At 46.9% G+C, this 15071-nt stretch overlaps 1 protein-coding gene across 1 annotated transcript in view; it reads right to left on the bottom strand.

Annotated features, from left to right (window-relative positions):
* Window positions 1–6132: 6132 nt before the first annotated feature.
* The window catches only part of SLC19A2 (solute carrier family 19 member 2), a 17515-nt gene continuing 8576 nt past the window's right edge, over window positions 6133–15071 (bottom strand). The window contains exons 5-10 of the mRNA XM_009289800.2: window positions 14959–15071; window positions 14252–14857; window positions 11366–11597; window positions 7531–7723; window positions 6492–6633; window positions 6133–6269 (exon numbers count right to left, since the gene is read on the bottom strand). Coding sequence (XP_009288075.1) covers window positions 6144–6269; window positions 6492–6633; window positions 7531–7723; window positions 11366–11597; window positions 14252–14857; window positions 14959–15071 — 1412 coding nt within the window. The 3' untranslated portion in view covers window positions 6133–6143. The remainder of the gene's footprint in view (window positions 6270–6491; window positions 6634–7530; window positions 7724–11365; window positions 11598–14251; window positions 14858–14958) is intronic.

The following is a 15071-nucleotide window of genomic DNA, read 5'->3' as shown; positions in this document are numbered from 1 at the left end:
TGTCCCCCATTTTCAGGGCCCGTTAGGAGATGGCGCTTTCTCTTCCCTTTGCGTTACAACGTTTCATTTAACGCTCGGAAATTAAAGCAAAGCAGAACACGGGGGGGGAGCACAGCCCAGAGAGGGGCAGCAGCGCGGCAGGTGCCTTTCCCTGCCCAGCTGAAAGCGTTTTCATGCCGTTAAATCACGCACTTGTTTGGGAGCAGCCTGAACCTCGGCAGTTTTTGTGTTGTATTATTCAAGCTCGGGCTGGTGACGAGCAATTTCATCAGACCGAAAGCTAGCGGTGTCAAAATTTGAGCTTTCGTTAATAAAGATGACCATCTCCATCTCCAAAGAGGTGCTCCTCTGCATTAATCACACATCACTCCCAGAACTTTGAAATGGGAAAAGAGGAGGAAAAAAGCCACCAAAACCACTCCAAGTAAATCCCCTTCTGGAAAAAGCCATCAAATGGCAAGGGGAAGCACCCCACGCTGCCAGCAGCCCTCTGCACTGGAGCCAAGGCTGCTCCCCTCGCCATGCAGGGCTGGAAGAAGTGGAGCTGGGATGTGTAGTTTGAACCAAGGCTGGTCCTTCCTCGGGGTTTGGGATTTCATCCTTGGTCTTTATGCCGCAAAACACAACGGAGGCCATTAACTTACCTCCAGTGATGCTGGAAAGGTGGAGGGAGCGGCCACCGGGGTGACCAAGGCTCATGCAGCGCCACATGGTGCTTCCCAGCACCACATTTTGGGGGATGACCCTCCTCAGCCCTCCTGCTGGCACGTGGGCCTGGGCCGTGGCAGCACAGCCCCACCGGGGTGGAGGGAAGGAGTTGTCCTTGCTGGCAGCACTGACGTGGCGCCCGTCACACTGTCCCCCACACAGCCATGGCCCCCAGTTTTGAATACAGTGGCCCAGCAAAGTGAAGGATGACAGTCTACAAATGCACCAGAAGGCCATGCACCCCACAGGGCAGCACACCCCCTGCACTAAAGGGTTAATGTTAATGAAAGAAAATATGGTCAGAAAACAGCCGTGAATAAATTTAGCCAGTGCACTGATAACTCTCAGAGTAATGCAGGTAGAGTTAACCTTTCGCTCAAAGTAACACGGGGCAGAAAGCTAAACCCCTTCAAGGTGGGGTTCAGGAGGTCTCTGAAGACAGCTGTCATCATAGGCCACACATCACAGGAGGAGGTTGGACTCCATGACCTTGGGGTTTCTGCTAATCCCACACCATACAGCCAGAAAGAGATACGGGGTTTGACATTGGTTTTGGTGGGTTGGAAGGGCTCCCTGATATTTACCTGAGATAACACTCAGGTACCTGCTCAGCAATGGTTCCCACTGTACCTGGAAAAACTTCAACCACTGACCTCACCCAGGGTCACACAGTTATCCTATGCTTGAAGACAATACACTGAACTTCTGATTTTCCACATTTCACAGACAGGTGGCTTCGACAAGTTCACAGCAGACTAAAACAAAGAGAACTGGGCACGGTACCAAAGCTTCATGCTCTGCTTTTATCGTAAGACTACCCTTCATCTTAACAAGTCAGTGCTACCTCTTTCATTCACAAGAGATGCTTTATTCGACTAATTACAAATCCATGTGATTGTAAGAAAAGGATTAGACCCCGTTGGTAGAAGATCGAGCAGTGATGCTTGATAATGATAATGTAATGATATCTTAAGGTCAATCCAAATTCATGCATGCATTCATTAACCCATATGCCATTAAATTTAGGTTTTCAGATGTTCCCATCTGTGAGGGAGCTACAGAACACAGTCATGAAAAGTCGCAACGGAAACACTAGCCAAGCAGTACAAGGCTCCAAGGACAGGCCCTGACATGTTGGTTGCTCTTTTCTATGTCACTAATGCATCAGACACTGTGTTTAGGTAACACTGATTTATGCAGAGCAAGTATGTTTGACAGAGAAAGGCTGCGTAACACCTCCAGAGCAATGTTAAACAAGCACCTTAGCACCTTTTATATGTTGTGCAGGAAACAGTTGACGCTGTCAAGAGTTGCTGGGAACAGGGTCCAGAGCTCCCAATCTCCTGCCCCTTCCATAACCAAAGTCCCTCTTTCCTTCCCAGTACTTGGCTACAGTCACACCGATAGAGAAGAAAACGTAATTGCTTCCACACAGAGCCCTTCCCTTTCTCCGAGAGCACTGCCAGAGCAGCCGGCCGTTTCACACATGCACGCAGCCACAGCGTGGTTGAGTAACCCTGCCATGCCTTGGTGGGCTGTCACAGCCAGTGCTAGCCCAGGGGGACAGTAGTAGGTACTGCTCCTGAAACAGCAGCCTCCGGCAGATCTTACTATTCCTAACCTTTTGGACAGAACAAGCCCAGCACCTGGCCTCTCCCCCCTAACAGCGATCCTAAAGCCCAGGAACTGTGCCACATCTTACCAGCATCATAGCAAGCCAGTGCAGGATACACAGATTCAGTGGTAACACTCACCGCCAGCAGCCCCCGGCACCAACTGGAACAAAGAACCAGCCACAGCGTCCCAGGGAGACACCCCAGCTGTGCGTAGTATTTATCTCATCTCCATCAAACTGCACCGTGTGCTGTTTTGCAAATGCAGGAATTCAGCTCCTTGACGGTAGCTGGGTATCCCTTTTCAGTGCTCTCAGCTGGGTATCCCTTTTCAGTGCTCTCAGCTGTACACAGCGTGGCAGGATGTGATGGGAGGAGCAAAGAGGATTGCTACAGTTCACGTGGACCTGCTTTGCTTGCAGGCAAGAGCAGCTTCAGGATTCTTGTCACAGCACCAGAGATGTGAAACACTTGAATCCACCTTAAAGGGTAATGCTATACCTGTATGAGCTACTAGTTACCTTCCTGCCCTACGCAAGCAGAGATTTTAAACCCCCGCACTGCCAAGCAGCTCATCCCTGCACAGCTGACTCCTGTATTCACCCAGACAAGGCAGATGAATGAAATTCAGAGCAAGCCTGATGTGCTCACAGTTCTACCACTCCTGCCTCAGCAATAAAGCTCTCAAGGCAACGCTTGTAAAAATGGCAGCTTTTCCTAGACCTCCCTTTCCCCCCAGACCACCCATTTTCTCTTGGTTTTGGTGTTGTGCAAAGGGCTTGTTGGGCTACTACCCACACCAAACTACATCAAACTGGCAGCAGATATTCAGAGAGCACTTTCACCTCCAGCCCACCCTGTACTATCAGGTACAAGCCATCTCTCCTAGAAGCACAAGACAGGGAGAGCTTTCCAAGGCAGTCAAGTGTGGGTGTGCCAAGATGGGGAGTTTACAGCATTTCTTCCTTAAGGCCTCAATTTTGTTATTAGGTTGATTTAAATAAAAAGGTCCTCCTGCATGGCAAACCTGTGCCTGCTTTTCCTTACAGTCACCCTCAGTGAGACTGATGCTTCCTGACCATGGTTCCCCTGCACCCATGAGCAAGTAATTTTCTCCCCCACTGGACCAGTCTGCACTGGAACTATAGAGTGGTATTTCTGAACTGCTCAGTCATTAAGGTTCCTCAGTGCAAGGTCCAATACACTTGCACAGAATTCTGCAAACCTACACAAAACAGTCAACTATCATCTTTAAGATTTGGTTTGTCCTGTATTTCCCCCCCCCCCCTTTTGTAACAAAGATGCTCAGAACAACCTGCATTAGTCAACTGCAGCAGCAGTGCTGTGGATTAGCAAGGTATCAAAATACAAAACAAACACTGGCCACACACAGGATAACTCAGAGTATTTTTATTTAACAAAAATAGCTATTCAATTAGAAACCAACAATGTCAACACGTTTACAGAATTTCATAGGCATCAGTAACTCTGCGTACAGCTCCAGTCAGGCTCTATAATCACCTCATCACCACAGCAACAGCACAGCATAGGAACCTGAACAACATCCAGGTGTGGCTTCCATACATTAATAGGCCTGAAGACGTACGCAGTGTAGCATGCCTCTCTATTGCAGTTGCCGCAGTTTCATTATTTTGGTAGAAAAACCATTGTTATTGCTGTAATTCTTTAGTTAATTTTTGACTTGCTTTTAAATAACTGGGTTGTTCCCCATCAAAGATTTGTTCTCTGTATGAAAAGTACGATTAAAATTGAGCTGCTTCTTTTGGTCACTTGACACGAGTACTGTACACCCACTCCTCGCGCCTTGCTGCAAATGCCATCAGACCAAGGAACCCAAAGGACAGGATATGCAGGACGTGCACGTACTATCCCTTTCCCAGCACAGCTCGTCAGCTAGCATTTCATGGCTTCAGATTTTATTTTTTTAAAAACAAAAAAACAGTAAAGAAAGGAATATATACATGGGTGGCTTCAAGTTTCCATTTCAGGATAAGGCAGTTAAGTTTACAGGTGTAAATGCCAGTACAGCTCAGCCCCTACATTTAGGGGGATGTTTTAGGAGGCAGGCTGCAAACACAGAGAAGGTTTGGGGAGTGGGTTCCCCTGAGCAGCCAGCCTGGAAGGGCTACCCAGACCCCAAGCAGCACATCCCAAACACAGCAATCATTCACCTTACATGGTAAAGGCTGAGGCTCACAGAAGAGATGAGAAAGGCCCTACCTGTCCCAGCCAGGGGAGAGAAGCCTTCCCAACCCCAATGCTGTGAAGTCTCCATGGCACTAAAAGCAAGCAATGAACCAAAGCTGCTTCTTCAGGCTCTGACTGGAAGAAGCTCTAACCAGCACGCAGATAGAAGGCATGGAGGGAAGCACACTGCATTGCATCTTCTCCCTTGACAGTTCTCCTGTACACTTAAACTCACCACAATCTGCACAGCAACAGGGACAGTCCATAGGCCATTTCCACAGTATACTACAGATATCTGTTGCTGTACTAGTCATTGTGCCTGAGTATCCAGGTGCCCAAGCCCAGGACAACTCTGTGCAACTCATTCCCAGTGCTGAAGCAATTTGGAAAAAATAAATTATTTTTAAAAACCAGGTATGAGGCAAATCCCAAATTGCTTAGACTGGACAAAATAAAAGAGCTGCCCACTCCAAACATTCATTGTCTTGCTTAGGTGGAAAGAAGAGGTAGAACTAGTGGACAGAGACCCAACAGAAGCATAAAGGCATTCTAAAATAAGGGGAAAAACTGACAGACCAGAAGTCAGCATTTTTCAAAGCCTCAGGCAGTCATCCTGCTAACTACCATAACTGAAGGTGTCTATTTAGTCACCAGAGTCACAATTCTCCAAGGTCACAAAGAATAGCTTAAAATCCTGCAAGTCACCTTCCTTCTCAGTGCTATACTAACATCCACCATCCCACTGAAATAGCCCAGCCCCCAGGATTATGAGGCAGCGACTCCTGTAATCACAGGAATCTGCAGTCCTAAAGGGCAAAGGCAAGCATGACCGAGGGTCCCTCAGATTTGCATTTTGTCTACTTAAACTCCCTCTAAGCTTCCCCTCTAGCTTTACAGACCCTTGGGCACAGGCCTTCATGGCAAAAGTAGCACTGCTAGCCAATTCACCAGCGTCACAAATTGCCCCAGGCCACAGTTAAGTTTTTGGGAAAGCACCATGATCAGCTATGGTGAAAACTCTGGCAGCAGGGGTGACAGACAGGAACAGCAGAAGCAGTACAAGCAACTCAAGGAAGCATGTGCATGTGCAGAAATGGAAGTGTACTAGTCCTCAAAATGGAGCATCCAGCATCACGGAGCAGGGACAGGAGAGCCACACTGCAGAGCACAGGCCTAAGGCCACCTCCTGTCCCAGGCCTGGGGCTCTCCACAGAGAGGCCTGTTAGTGTGCCCTCACTTCTGCCCTGCAGCAGCATCTCAGTGACAGAGAGTAGCAGTTGACTAGACAATCATGAAGCTGCCGTTTCAATAGCAGCCTCCAGATGCACAGTTTTAGACTAAAACCTCCCAAGGCTTTCATTCTTTAAGAAAACTTACTGTTCTTTGCTGCACATCCCATATATGCAACAGAAGAACAAAAGGCATTTTAGAAAGAAGGTATTTGTTCTTACTTACATAAGAGCTAATACGTTTACCTTCTAAAATGTGCTACTAATATAGTATAAATATGGATCAAATACCATTAAGGTGACTGCCTTGGGAAGAAAAGGCAGAGATTAAAAAACCCAGACCTCTATCTTCGTACGTAGCCACCGAGAGTCTTCACTTTGTGCACTATTGGCTTTCAGGAGATCTGCTTTGCACCTGCTCTTGTCTTCTGTAAGCTCTCATAATACTGTATATGCCACTGCCCAAGAACACCAGCGAGATGGCCGCAAAGTAAGAAGCATAAATCATAAACTGCAGAAAAGGGGAAAGAAAAAAAAAAAGTGGTTAAACCAAGCAGTTACCAAATTTGCAAGAAGGTTAATACACGAGCTCCCTTCCTCTTATAAAATACCAGGAATTGGTGATTATTTCTCTGTCAGCAAACCTTTGACTCAGAAACAGGTGGCTGAGAAGCTATACAGCCTGGTTTACCTTACTCCCTCCCATCAGTAAAGCTAAGAGAGCCTATCATACCTGGGTGAAGATGTCCAACCCAAGCCCGCTGGCATCCACAACAATCAAAGTTAGCAGAGTCTGAAGTGCTAAGGCAATGAAAGTATTGACCCCAAACACCAGGGCATACCGCTCCACGCTGAGATTTGTAGCGATCTGGAACCTGGAAAGAAAGGGATGTCCAGAAACATAAGGACAGGGGAAAAAGCAGGGAAATGCAAAAAAAGGAGGAACATCTCTGGACGAGAAGACTATGCAACCTGAAGAGTTACATAGACTGGTCCAGTACTTTCCACAGCTAAATTACCTCACACTGGCAGTGTACTTCTCTAAATAGGATCATGACAGACTACCATGGAGGCTAGAAGAGACCCACAGAGACAGCTAAAAGGCTAAAAAAACCTTTGGGAGCTCTGTGGGTTTCAGTCTTACTGAAGGAGTGCTCCTGTCCAATGCAGCTAAAGGGCCTTGTCACACAGAGAAGGCACAGCACTCTTTGATCCCAGAGACCTGTCGGCAGTCTCAAAGCATCAGCCTACTGCCCTGTGGTCCTTAACCTCCCGCATCCTTCTGACCAGAACTCCTTTTACAGTTATCAGTTTCAGCATCTCCCCTCATATTGTGCTTGTGCTGTGTTATAGCGATTATGTATGTGTGGTTCAACAACAGCTGTGTTTTCCTCCCCAAAGTGACAAATAACATCGAAGAAGTTTTCCTCTTTACAGGTTAGGGAAAATTGACACTTCAACACGGGCAAAGCATTGTCCTCTCCTCATCTGTTAACACTTCACTCCAGCCATGTTTATGAAAAACATTCCCCTGGAAAGCAGCACTATCTAGTATTTAGAAATAGTCGCTTCAGTGTCATTAGACTTTTGAGCCTGGGCAGGCTGCCAGCCAAATATATCTCTGTGCCTCTGTTTCCAACCTGAATCACAACACAAACCCTTGCAACAGATTTCCAAATTCCTGGTAGGCAAGACCCTAGTTACATGGAAAATATGCCAGCTTTCACACCAGCTGTAACCTTGACAGCAATTTACATTAAAAAGTTACTCACGTTGCTATTGTGATTAGCAGCATGTAGATAATTCTGAAGACAACATACGACGCGTAGCACACCCAGATGTTACGAACAGTGTCCATGATATATACAGCAGCAGCAATAAGAAAGGAGAACAGGGCAAGTGCCACCTCACCCCACATTGCCCAGGATGTTTTTATGTGACCCACAACAAACACTGCAACAGCTCCTGTGAGGGGAAGGAAAGCATAACTGTTACTTATAACAATTGGAGCAATTTGAAGACTGTGTATTAGAAGCTGCACAGCCCCTAATAGCCAAACATGATTGAAGCGGAGGACACTAATGTGCTAAGGACACCTTAGCAACTCTCCTTCCTGACCTCTCCCTCACTTGGAAACCTGCTGTAGACTCCCATTCACTTTTAAAGGAACAAAAAAGGGGGAAAAAAAAAAAAAAAAAAAAAAAAAAGGTCAGTGCTGACTGCCTCTGAAGTCAATGCTGACTGCCTCTGAAATCTCCCCCCTGGCTTCAGAAGCACAACAGCCCCAGGACTCAGACCACTGCCACTCAGTCCTCTGCACCTGACCGTAGCAGTGTTGTCAATTGGGCTACAGAGAAATGCAAACCCTGGTTCTCAAAAGCACTCAGCTAATCATTTTGTGGTGCTTTAGGGGGTCAGGAGGGAGGAAGACACTATCCACTTTGATACACGGCTGTTAGAGATCTCTCCCAGGAGGCAGAAAACCTACATTTACTGTCATCTTCATGCTGGGCTGTAACAGTAAGTAAGAGCAGGAGTCCAAATCCACATCTCCCAGGATGCAACCTAATCACAAGCTGCAATCATGCGTTGTTGATCGTGCAAGAACAATCCTTTACAGCCAGAACAGGTTTGTAACTCCTGCTGGATTTTACGAAGGGAGGATGGGGAGAGAAGACAGATCACAAGACAGAAAGCGTGTGATATTTCATGCAAGTCAACAAGCAGACAAGGTGTGTTTCATGCCCTATCACAGCTGTAACTACTGAGAAGCCCAAATACATATTATATTACAAGAAAATTCCCATTTGAAGTAGGCCTTGTTCTGCAAACAAGTCAAATAGCAACCAACAGCATAACGATGCTGCTGTACACAGCAAACTATACAAACAGCATACTGACAAAGGGAGTTTTACTGGAGATCTCTGAAAAACAGGATTGTATTCAGCATTTGACCACTGTACAGAAGTGCTACAGTGCAACCTCTAAGCTCTTTGTAGCCCTCAGCTGGCCTGCCATCGTAGAAATCCTTCAAGCACATGAAGACTCCTTATGCACCACCAATGTGTACAAGCCTGCAACCCTGTCAGACCTCACATCAACCTTGCAGACTAGTGAAGAAGGTAGCTATGCCAAGGGAAAGGAATTTATTTCCCCCCACTAAACTCTTTCCAGTGCCTGCTGTGACACTGCCCAACTGACATTTTGCTCTTTGAAAGCCTGGCTCCCCCAGTAGCAAAACCCTGAGATGCAAAAAGAATCTAAGTCCTAGAACCTTCTTTCTACTGTCTCAGCAATTCTGAAATTTGGGAACAGACATCACTCTCTGGGGATCTCATGGCAACTCAGGAAGTTGTATTCCCCCTATGTCTCAAGGTTATAGCAGCCCGACACCTAATTATGACAAGATATACAATCTGTGTCCCACAATTAGACACCTACAGCTGATTCAGTGGTTTCACATCCCAACCTGACAAAGGATCGCCACATTCCCAAGAAGGTGCAGGGATGCAGCTTAACAGTCAGTTGACCTCACTAGAAGGAATACTATTTATCTTGCCTGGGACAGGAAGCTGACAGCCACGTTAGTCACCACGCTCTATACTCAAACCCTTCTGCAGGGCAGCACCGGTACAGGCAGGGATGGCAACAGCATCTTACAGGAAGGTTGCCAAGCATTGCTCCTAACTGAGCACAGAATGACTAAGAGCCATGATGATGGCAAATCAGATCTGGGATGCACCAGGAAAGGTATTTCTAGTAAAGGGAGAAAAGTGAAGAGTGTTCATGTTCTTCTACAAGTCTGAGGCCTCACTGAATAAAGCTGAGCGCAGCTCTGGTCATCAGTCTTCAAAAAGAATGCAACTCAAACCAGGTTTGGTACAAAGAGAGGCTAGGAAGATGACAAAGTGAACGAAGAGCTTAACTTTACCAAAGAACAACTAGAAAAGCTTGGCTTCTTTGGCCCAAAGCAAAGAACAGGTATCTACAGATAGGCCAGAATGAGACAATTTTGTGCTAAAAATACAGCCTTGGCATGAAGTCAGAGATAAATAAACTGCTCATTAATAAATTCAAACTGGAAATCAGAAGTAGAGCATTTGCACTAGTGCCTAGGAAGTCGGGTCACTGGATGCTCGTCCTTAACAGGTCCCTTCCAGTCTTGTTATACACTTCAAACTTTAAGTTGAGATTATTACTTCACTAAACTTCACTTGTTCCAAGCAATGAATCTGTGTCAACCAGAAGGGTTTTTTGTTCAGGGACAGAGGCTAATTCGCTTTCAGAAAACATGACCCAAAATCATTCAACCATTTATAAAAATGATACTAGAGGAAAAAAAATCAAAATGGGAAACTAAAAACTTCAGTTTTGCATGAGTTTAGTGCCAACCACCTTTTCTTCCAATAGGTCCATTGTTCACAGGCCTTTAAAACAAACAAAAAAAAAAAGGACCTTGATATCAAAGATGTTCATAATAAGGTTTGAAGAATACTCCTCCTTTTTCTTTTTTCTTTTTCTTTTTTTCTTTTTAAATCTGCCCACATTTGGCCACGCTATGGGTCTTCCTTCCCTTGATACTGATTCTTCTCCTTCCTGGGACCAAGGCAGGGTGGTAGAGGAAGCCAAACCAAACAAGAAATAAGTGTCACAGCATCGTGCTAGAGTGGAGGAACAGTATATGACTGCATACTATTGAAGTGCAGGTTTAGCACACCAAAGAGTTTAAGAGCCAAAGCCTTCAGAATCAAGTTGCTGGCAGTTTCAAACCCAACTAACAATGGGTGGTAGACCACCTTTCAGAACTATAAAACAGCCACGGCTTCCCACTGAACTCCAAGAGGGGGCTGAGGATGCCCAAGAAAGTACTAAGCCTTCCTTGTTTGTGTACCTTGGTTTCTTTTGCCCCCAGGTAGGTGATGTCCACAGCAGATGGTGGAATGACGACTCCATCAAAAAGAAACATACTGCAGCAACACCTAGAAAGCCTCTGCAAGGGTTTAGCTATATTAAAAAGGTATTGTCCTAGTTCTGGTAATGGAACAGTATTAAACAACTTAATAAACAAATGTTTGTGTTGACTGACCTACACGTCCCTTTCAAGTCAAGCAACTTCTTTCATCTTAATAGCTTTTCTGCTTAACAGTGCTGAAATGACTAAATGTAGCTCACTGCATGCTGTGCGTGTACAGAAAACCTTCATATGTTCCCTACGCTGCCAGGGAAACAAAAAGCAATAAACCCATAGGACCCTTAGCTTGACTTTGAGCAGTTAAAACAAGTGTAACCCCACTGCCATAGTGACAGCCAAGAACACAGTCAGCCACATGCCTTGAGCCTTCTGCCAAATATTTCAGAACGAAGATTGATTTGGGAGGCTCCTTTAAACACCTAAGCACCGTATTACAAGAATCAGGGCTGCATGCAGCAACGAACTCGTCATTGAGTACCATACCCGTGCATGTCACTGAAGACTCACCCCGAATGCCGAGGTTGCCTGTCCTGCATGCATGGGGAAACGCAAAACACTTCCCAACTGTGCTCTGGTGACCTTGAGGGACATAAGGCATCTCTCACAGCAGAGTGGGAGCTATGCCAGCAGCTTACCTAGCAGCGTTGAGGCTGCCTCCACAGCGCCATTGTAGATCTCCGTGCTGTGAGAAGGCAACACCATCTCCCACAGACCCTGAGCATAGTTGATGACCTGGAAGTAGCCGCAGGTGGACAGTGCCCACCACACGGACCAGCAGAGCATGGTCTGGGAGGAGTAGCACTGCAGGAAGTCCCACCAGAGATCTTTGAGCACCTTTACAATGTCTACTTTCCGCTCCCGCATAGACTGGAGAAGGAAGGGGAGAGAAGTGTTAGTCTCTGTTTACAAATATTCATACTGCTCCACAAAATTGCCCCTTTCAAGTGGTCTGATCACTGGCAAGTGACAGTGCCACTCTTGGACACAAATCTCCACAGAGTAATGAATAAAAAGCTTCCCCATGCCACAGTCGCAGCAGCTGGCCTCTGCCCTAACCAGGGCCGTCCCCTCGGGTGCAGAAGAATGGTTCAGTCCCAGGCACCCTCTCGATCTCTGTCTGTCTCAAGCAGAGAGCAGTAACTGCTAGATGTTAGAAGTACTTTGTGAGCAACTGAAGGGTACCAGAGAGAAGAGACACAAGAGAAGAGGACACGATATCCACTTCGATGAGACAGGATCAGAAGCCAGTCATTGAAATCATAAATGCAAAAGCATCAATGACACTTTTAAGCCCTGATCCAAATTCAGCCAAATTTGGTAGCACAGGGAACATGGAAGCCACCAGATGAGTATATTTCCCCACAAATAAGTAAATTTTCTTTAGTAGTAGGGATTACAAATATTCAGAGAAGCAATATCATTATGCTGCTCTCTACCCCTGTTAATGTTCGCCAAGGCTTTGAGAAGGTGAGAGACGTTGCCTGGGGATCTGAAGAGAAACAGAAGCTACTTCCACCAGACACTGCTATCACAAATGGCAGCTCCTGTATGTACAAGTGCTCTGATAAACGGCATGAGATGAAAGCGAAGCTTTCCCCTCCAAATCTTTCTAGAAAGAGCACGAAAGGGGGCAGACCCATGAAGTGGTTTGAAAAAAATTTGAAAATAGATCAGTTCTAGCAACAGGGGATGACAACAAACAAAAATTGCTTTTTACATACAGGCTGTTACAGCCCTGTTCCTAAACACTTTATGCCAACAGCAGCAGAGGAAACAAGTATGTCTTTACTTTGTAGACAGAGCTGCTGATTACGTTTGCTGCATGCACACATGTACAGAGTCTCTGTAGACAGGTGAGACCCTTCTTGTGTAAGTCAGGACAGCAGTCACTTCATGTGAGGCTGGGCAGAGCCCCTAAGGCCCACCCAGCACCTCCAGCCCCCAGGAACTTGGATTCCCTGCAGGAAAACATACAGCACTGTCACAGGACTGAGCTATTGCACGTTGTGTCATCGCATGTCCAGTTTCGGAGTGGTTTCCAGTCAGCAGCAGCAACTTAGGCTCTTGGCAGTATGCCCTTTCCCTGGGGGAATCATGCAGCATGTGCCTGGGAAAGACTATTCTCCATGAGCAATAATGTTGACACGCCAATGCTCCTCAGCTTTTAGCACCTGGTATAACTGAACTTTGGATACTTATGCAAGTGTACTTGCTCCTTTTTTAAAATATTCACCATTAGTTTGGAACCACCCCTCCTATCATAGGATGGGAGTAAGATAAAAAGGGACAGATAAGTGATATTAATGCCTTAGTCATTATTGGCACAGAATTTGTCTCAAATACCCTTCAGCATGCAAGTATAACATAGTTAAAAATACTTTTGCTCACACAAGACTGTGCTGGATGGGGCAGGATTAGGTCCCTGGAATGTTAATACCTTTAATTCCCAGTTGTAGCTGAAAGAAGCTGAAAGCTGCCCCGGATGCTGCCTCCCCCAGCCCAGCTAACTGGGGCTTACTTACTAAGTGAAATACCCATTAGCTGACTAAACCAACAGCGCGCTTACCTTCTGGCTTGTTCTCAGAACGAGCACAACCTCCTCATGACTGAGGAGCAAGGCTGACCTCTCCCCAGGGCCTTGAATCCCCCTGCCGCGACAGGCTCTCCGTACGCGTGCATTATCTGGAGCAGCGTGGCAGACACCTGCACAGCAGGCAACTGCACACACGCATCGGGCCTCAAAACCGGAGGCTGCCCGCTCGGCACCTCGTGGGACCCAACACGTCCTGCCACCGAACAAGGGCACCTGCACGCTTGTTTCCATACAAGTGTCTTTGTTTGAGGTTATGTAGCTGACAAAAGCCACAAGTTGGGGCACTACCTTGGCACTCTTGTGGGCTGCATTAAGCTGTTATTATGCAAAGGTGTTTCCTGCGATTTATCCATATTCGGTCCTTCTGTAATTAATCAATGACAGCCTGTCAGTGCTCTCAAGGGCTACTGCAGTTTCCTTCCAGGATCGTAAGATAAAACCCAATTACTACACAGCCTATTTCTGCACAACTTGCACAACAGTTGAAGTAACAAGTGTTTTCAAAACGTGAGTGCAGGAAGAATTGCCTCTTTTCTGCAAGTCACAGGGTCCATCCAGAAGCACACACAGAATTTGGACATATACACAGGTTTTAGCGCCCCAGAGATGTCCCTTACTTTGTACTGTTGAATGGCAATTTGATGCCCAGAGAATTTTAATCACAGCGTTGTGAGACATGCAGAACAACTTCAGAAAAACTAGGGAGCAGCCTACCATGCTCAATCAGCAAAAGGAAGCCAGGAATAAATTTTCCTGTGCCATAAATACAGAAGCAGGATAAGCAGAGGGATACTTTCCGCTGTTGCATATTACATCTCTGCTGCTGTATACATATATGCACATGTGCATGCACATATACACATACGTATGCATGACAGCCACATCAGTATTGCACCTTCTACTTACATAAACCCAGGGCACAACTCACCTGTTTCTCTGCTGAATGACCCTCCCCGTTTAAGGGAACTTTTGTCTCATCCTCCCAGCCGGGTGCCCTCTGCACGTTGGGATGATCTTGGACAGCCGATCCATTTTTACAGTCCATGACCTTCATTTCCCAACTGAGCTGCTGACTTGAGACGTGATGAAAGAAAAGGCTTTTTTGTGGCATTGGCAGGAACCACGCTGTGCCAAAGGCAATGGATATGCTGGTTAAGGAGATAACGTTCAGGCTGAAGAGGGACCATCCTGCCACCGACACAAGGACCTGCCCGGACACCGAGCCCACCGTGTAGCCCACCAGGGTGGCACTCCGGCAGTAGCTGGTGACCTTCTGGTACAGGTTGACATCGACGACACTGTAGATGTAGGAGTAATAGGCAACGTCGGTGGCAGTCCCCATTCCGTAGAAGAACTCAAGGAACTGGACAGCCCGCAGTCCCTGGGCGTACAGCAGCATGAACCAGGTGACGATGAGGCTGAGGCCCTGCAGCAGGACCACAGGCTTGTACCGCAGGTAGTCTGTGGCCAGGAACACCGGGAACAGCAGTGCCAGGTAGGAATAAGTCCACACCGGGTAAATCTCGTTGAACACCTGGGGGGGGGAAAAAGACCGTGGTAACCCCCAGCACCCGCGTACTGCAAAGAAAACACAGACACCCAGGCGCGGGTGCGAGGTGCCCCGGGCCGCAGTACCTGGGTCTCAGAGAGGTTTTTGTGCGGCCCCAGCAGGTACCGAGTGAGGAAGGGCTCCGAGGGCCGCACGCTGCAGAAGAAGCCGTAGGCGCACAGCAGCGCCGTGGGCAGCG

Source organism: Aptenodytes forsteri, unplaced genomic scaffold (genome assembly GCF_000699145.1).
Source record: "Aptenodytes forsteri isolate BGI_AS27 unplaced genomic scaffold, ASM69914v1 Scaffold61, whole genome shotgun sequence".
NCBI classification, from domain to species: domain Eukaryota; kingdom Metazoa; phylum Chordata; class Aves; order Sphenisciformes; family Spheniscidae; genus Aptenodytes; species Aptenodytes forsteri.
This window is presented reverse-complemented; position numbering and strand designations above follow the sequence as displayed.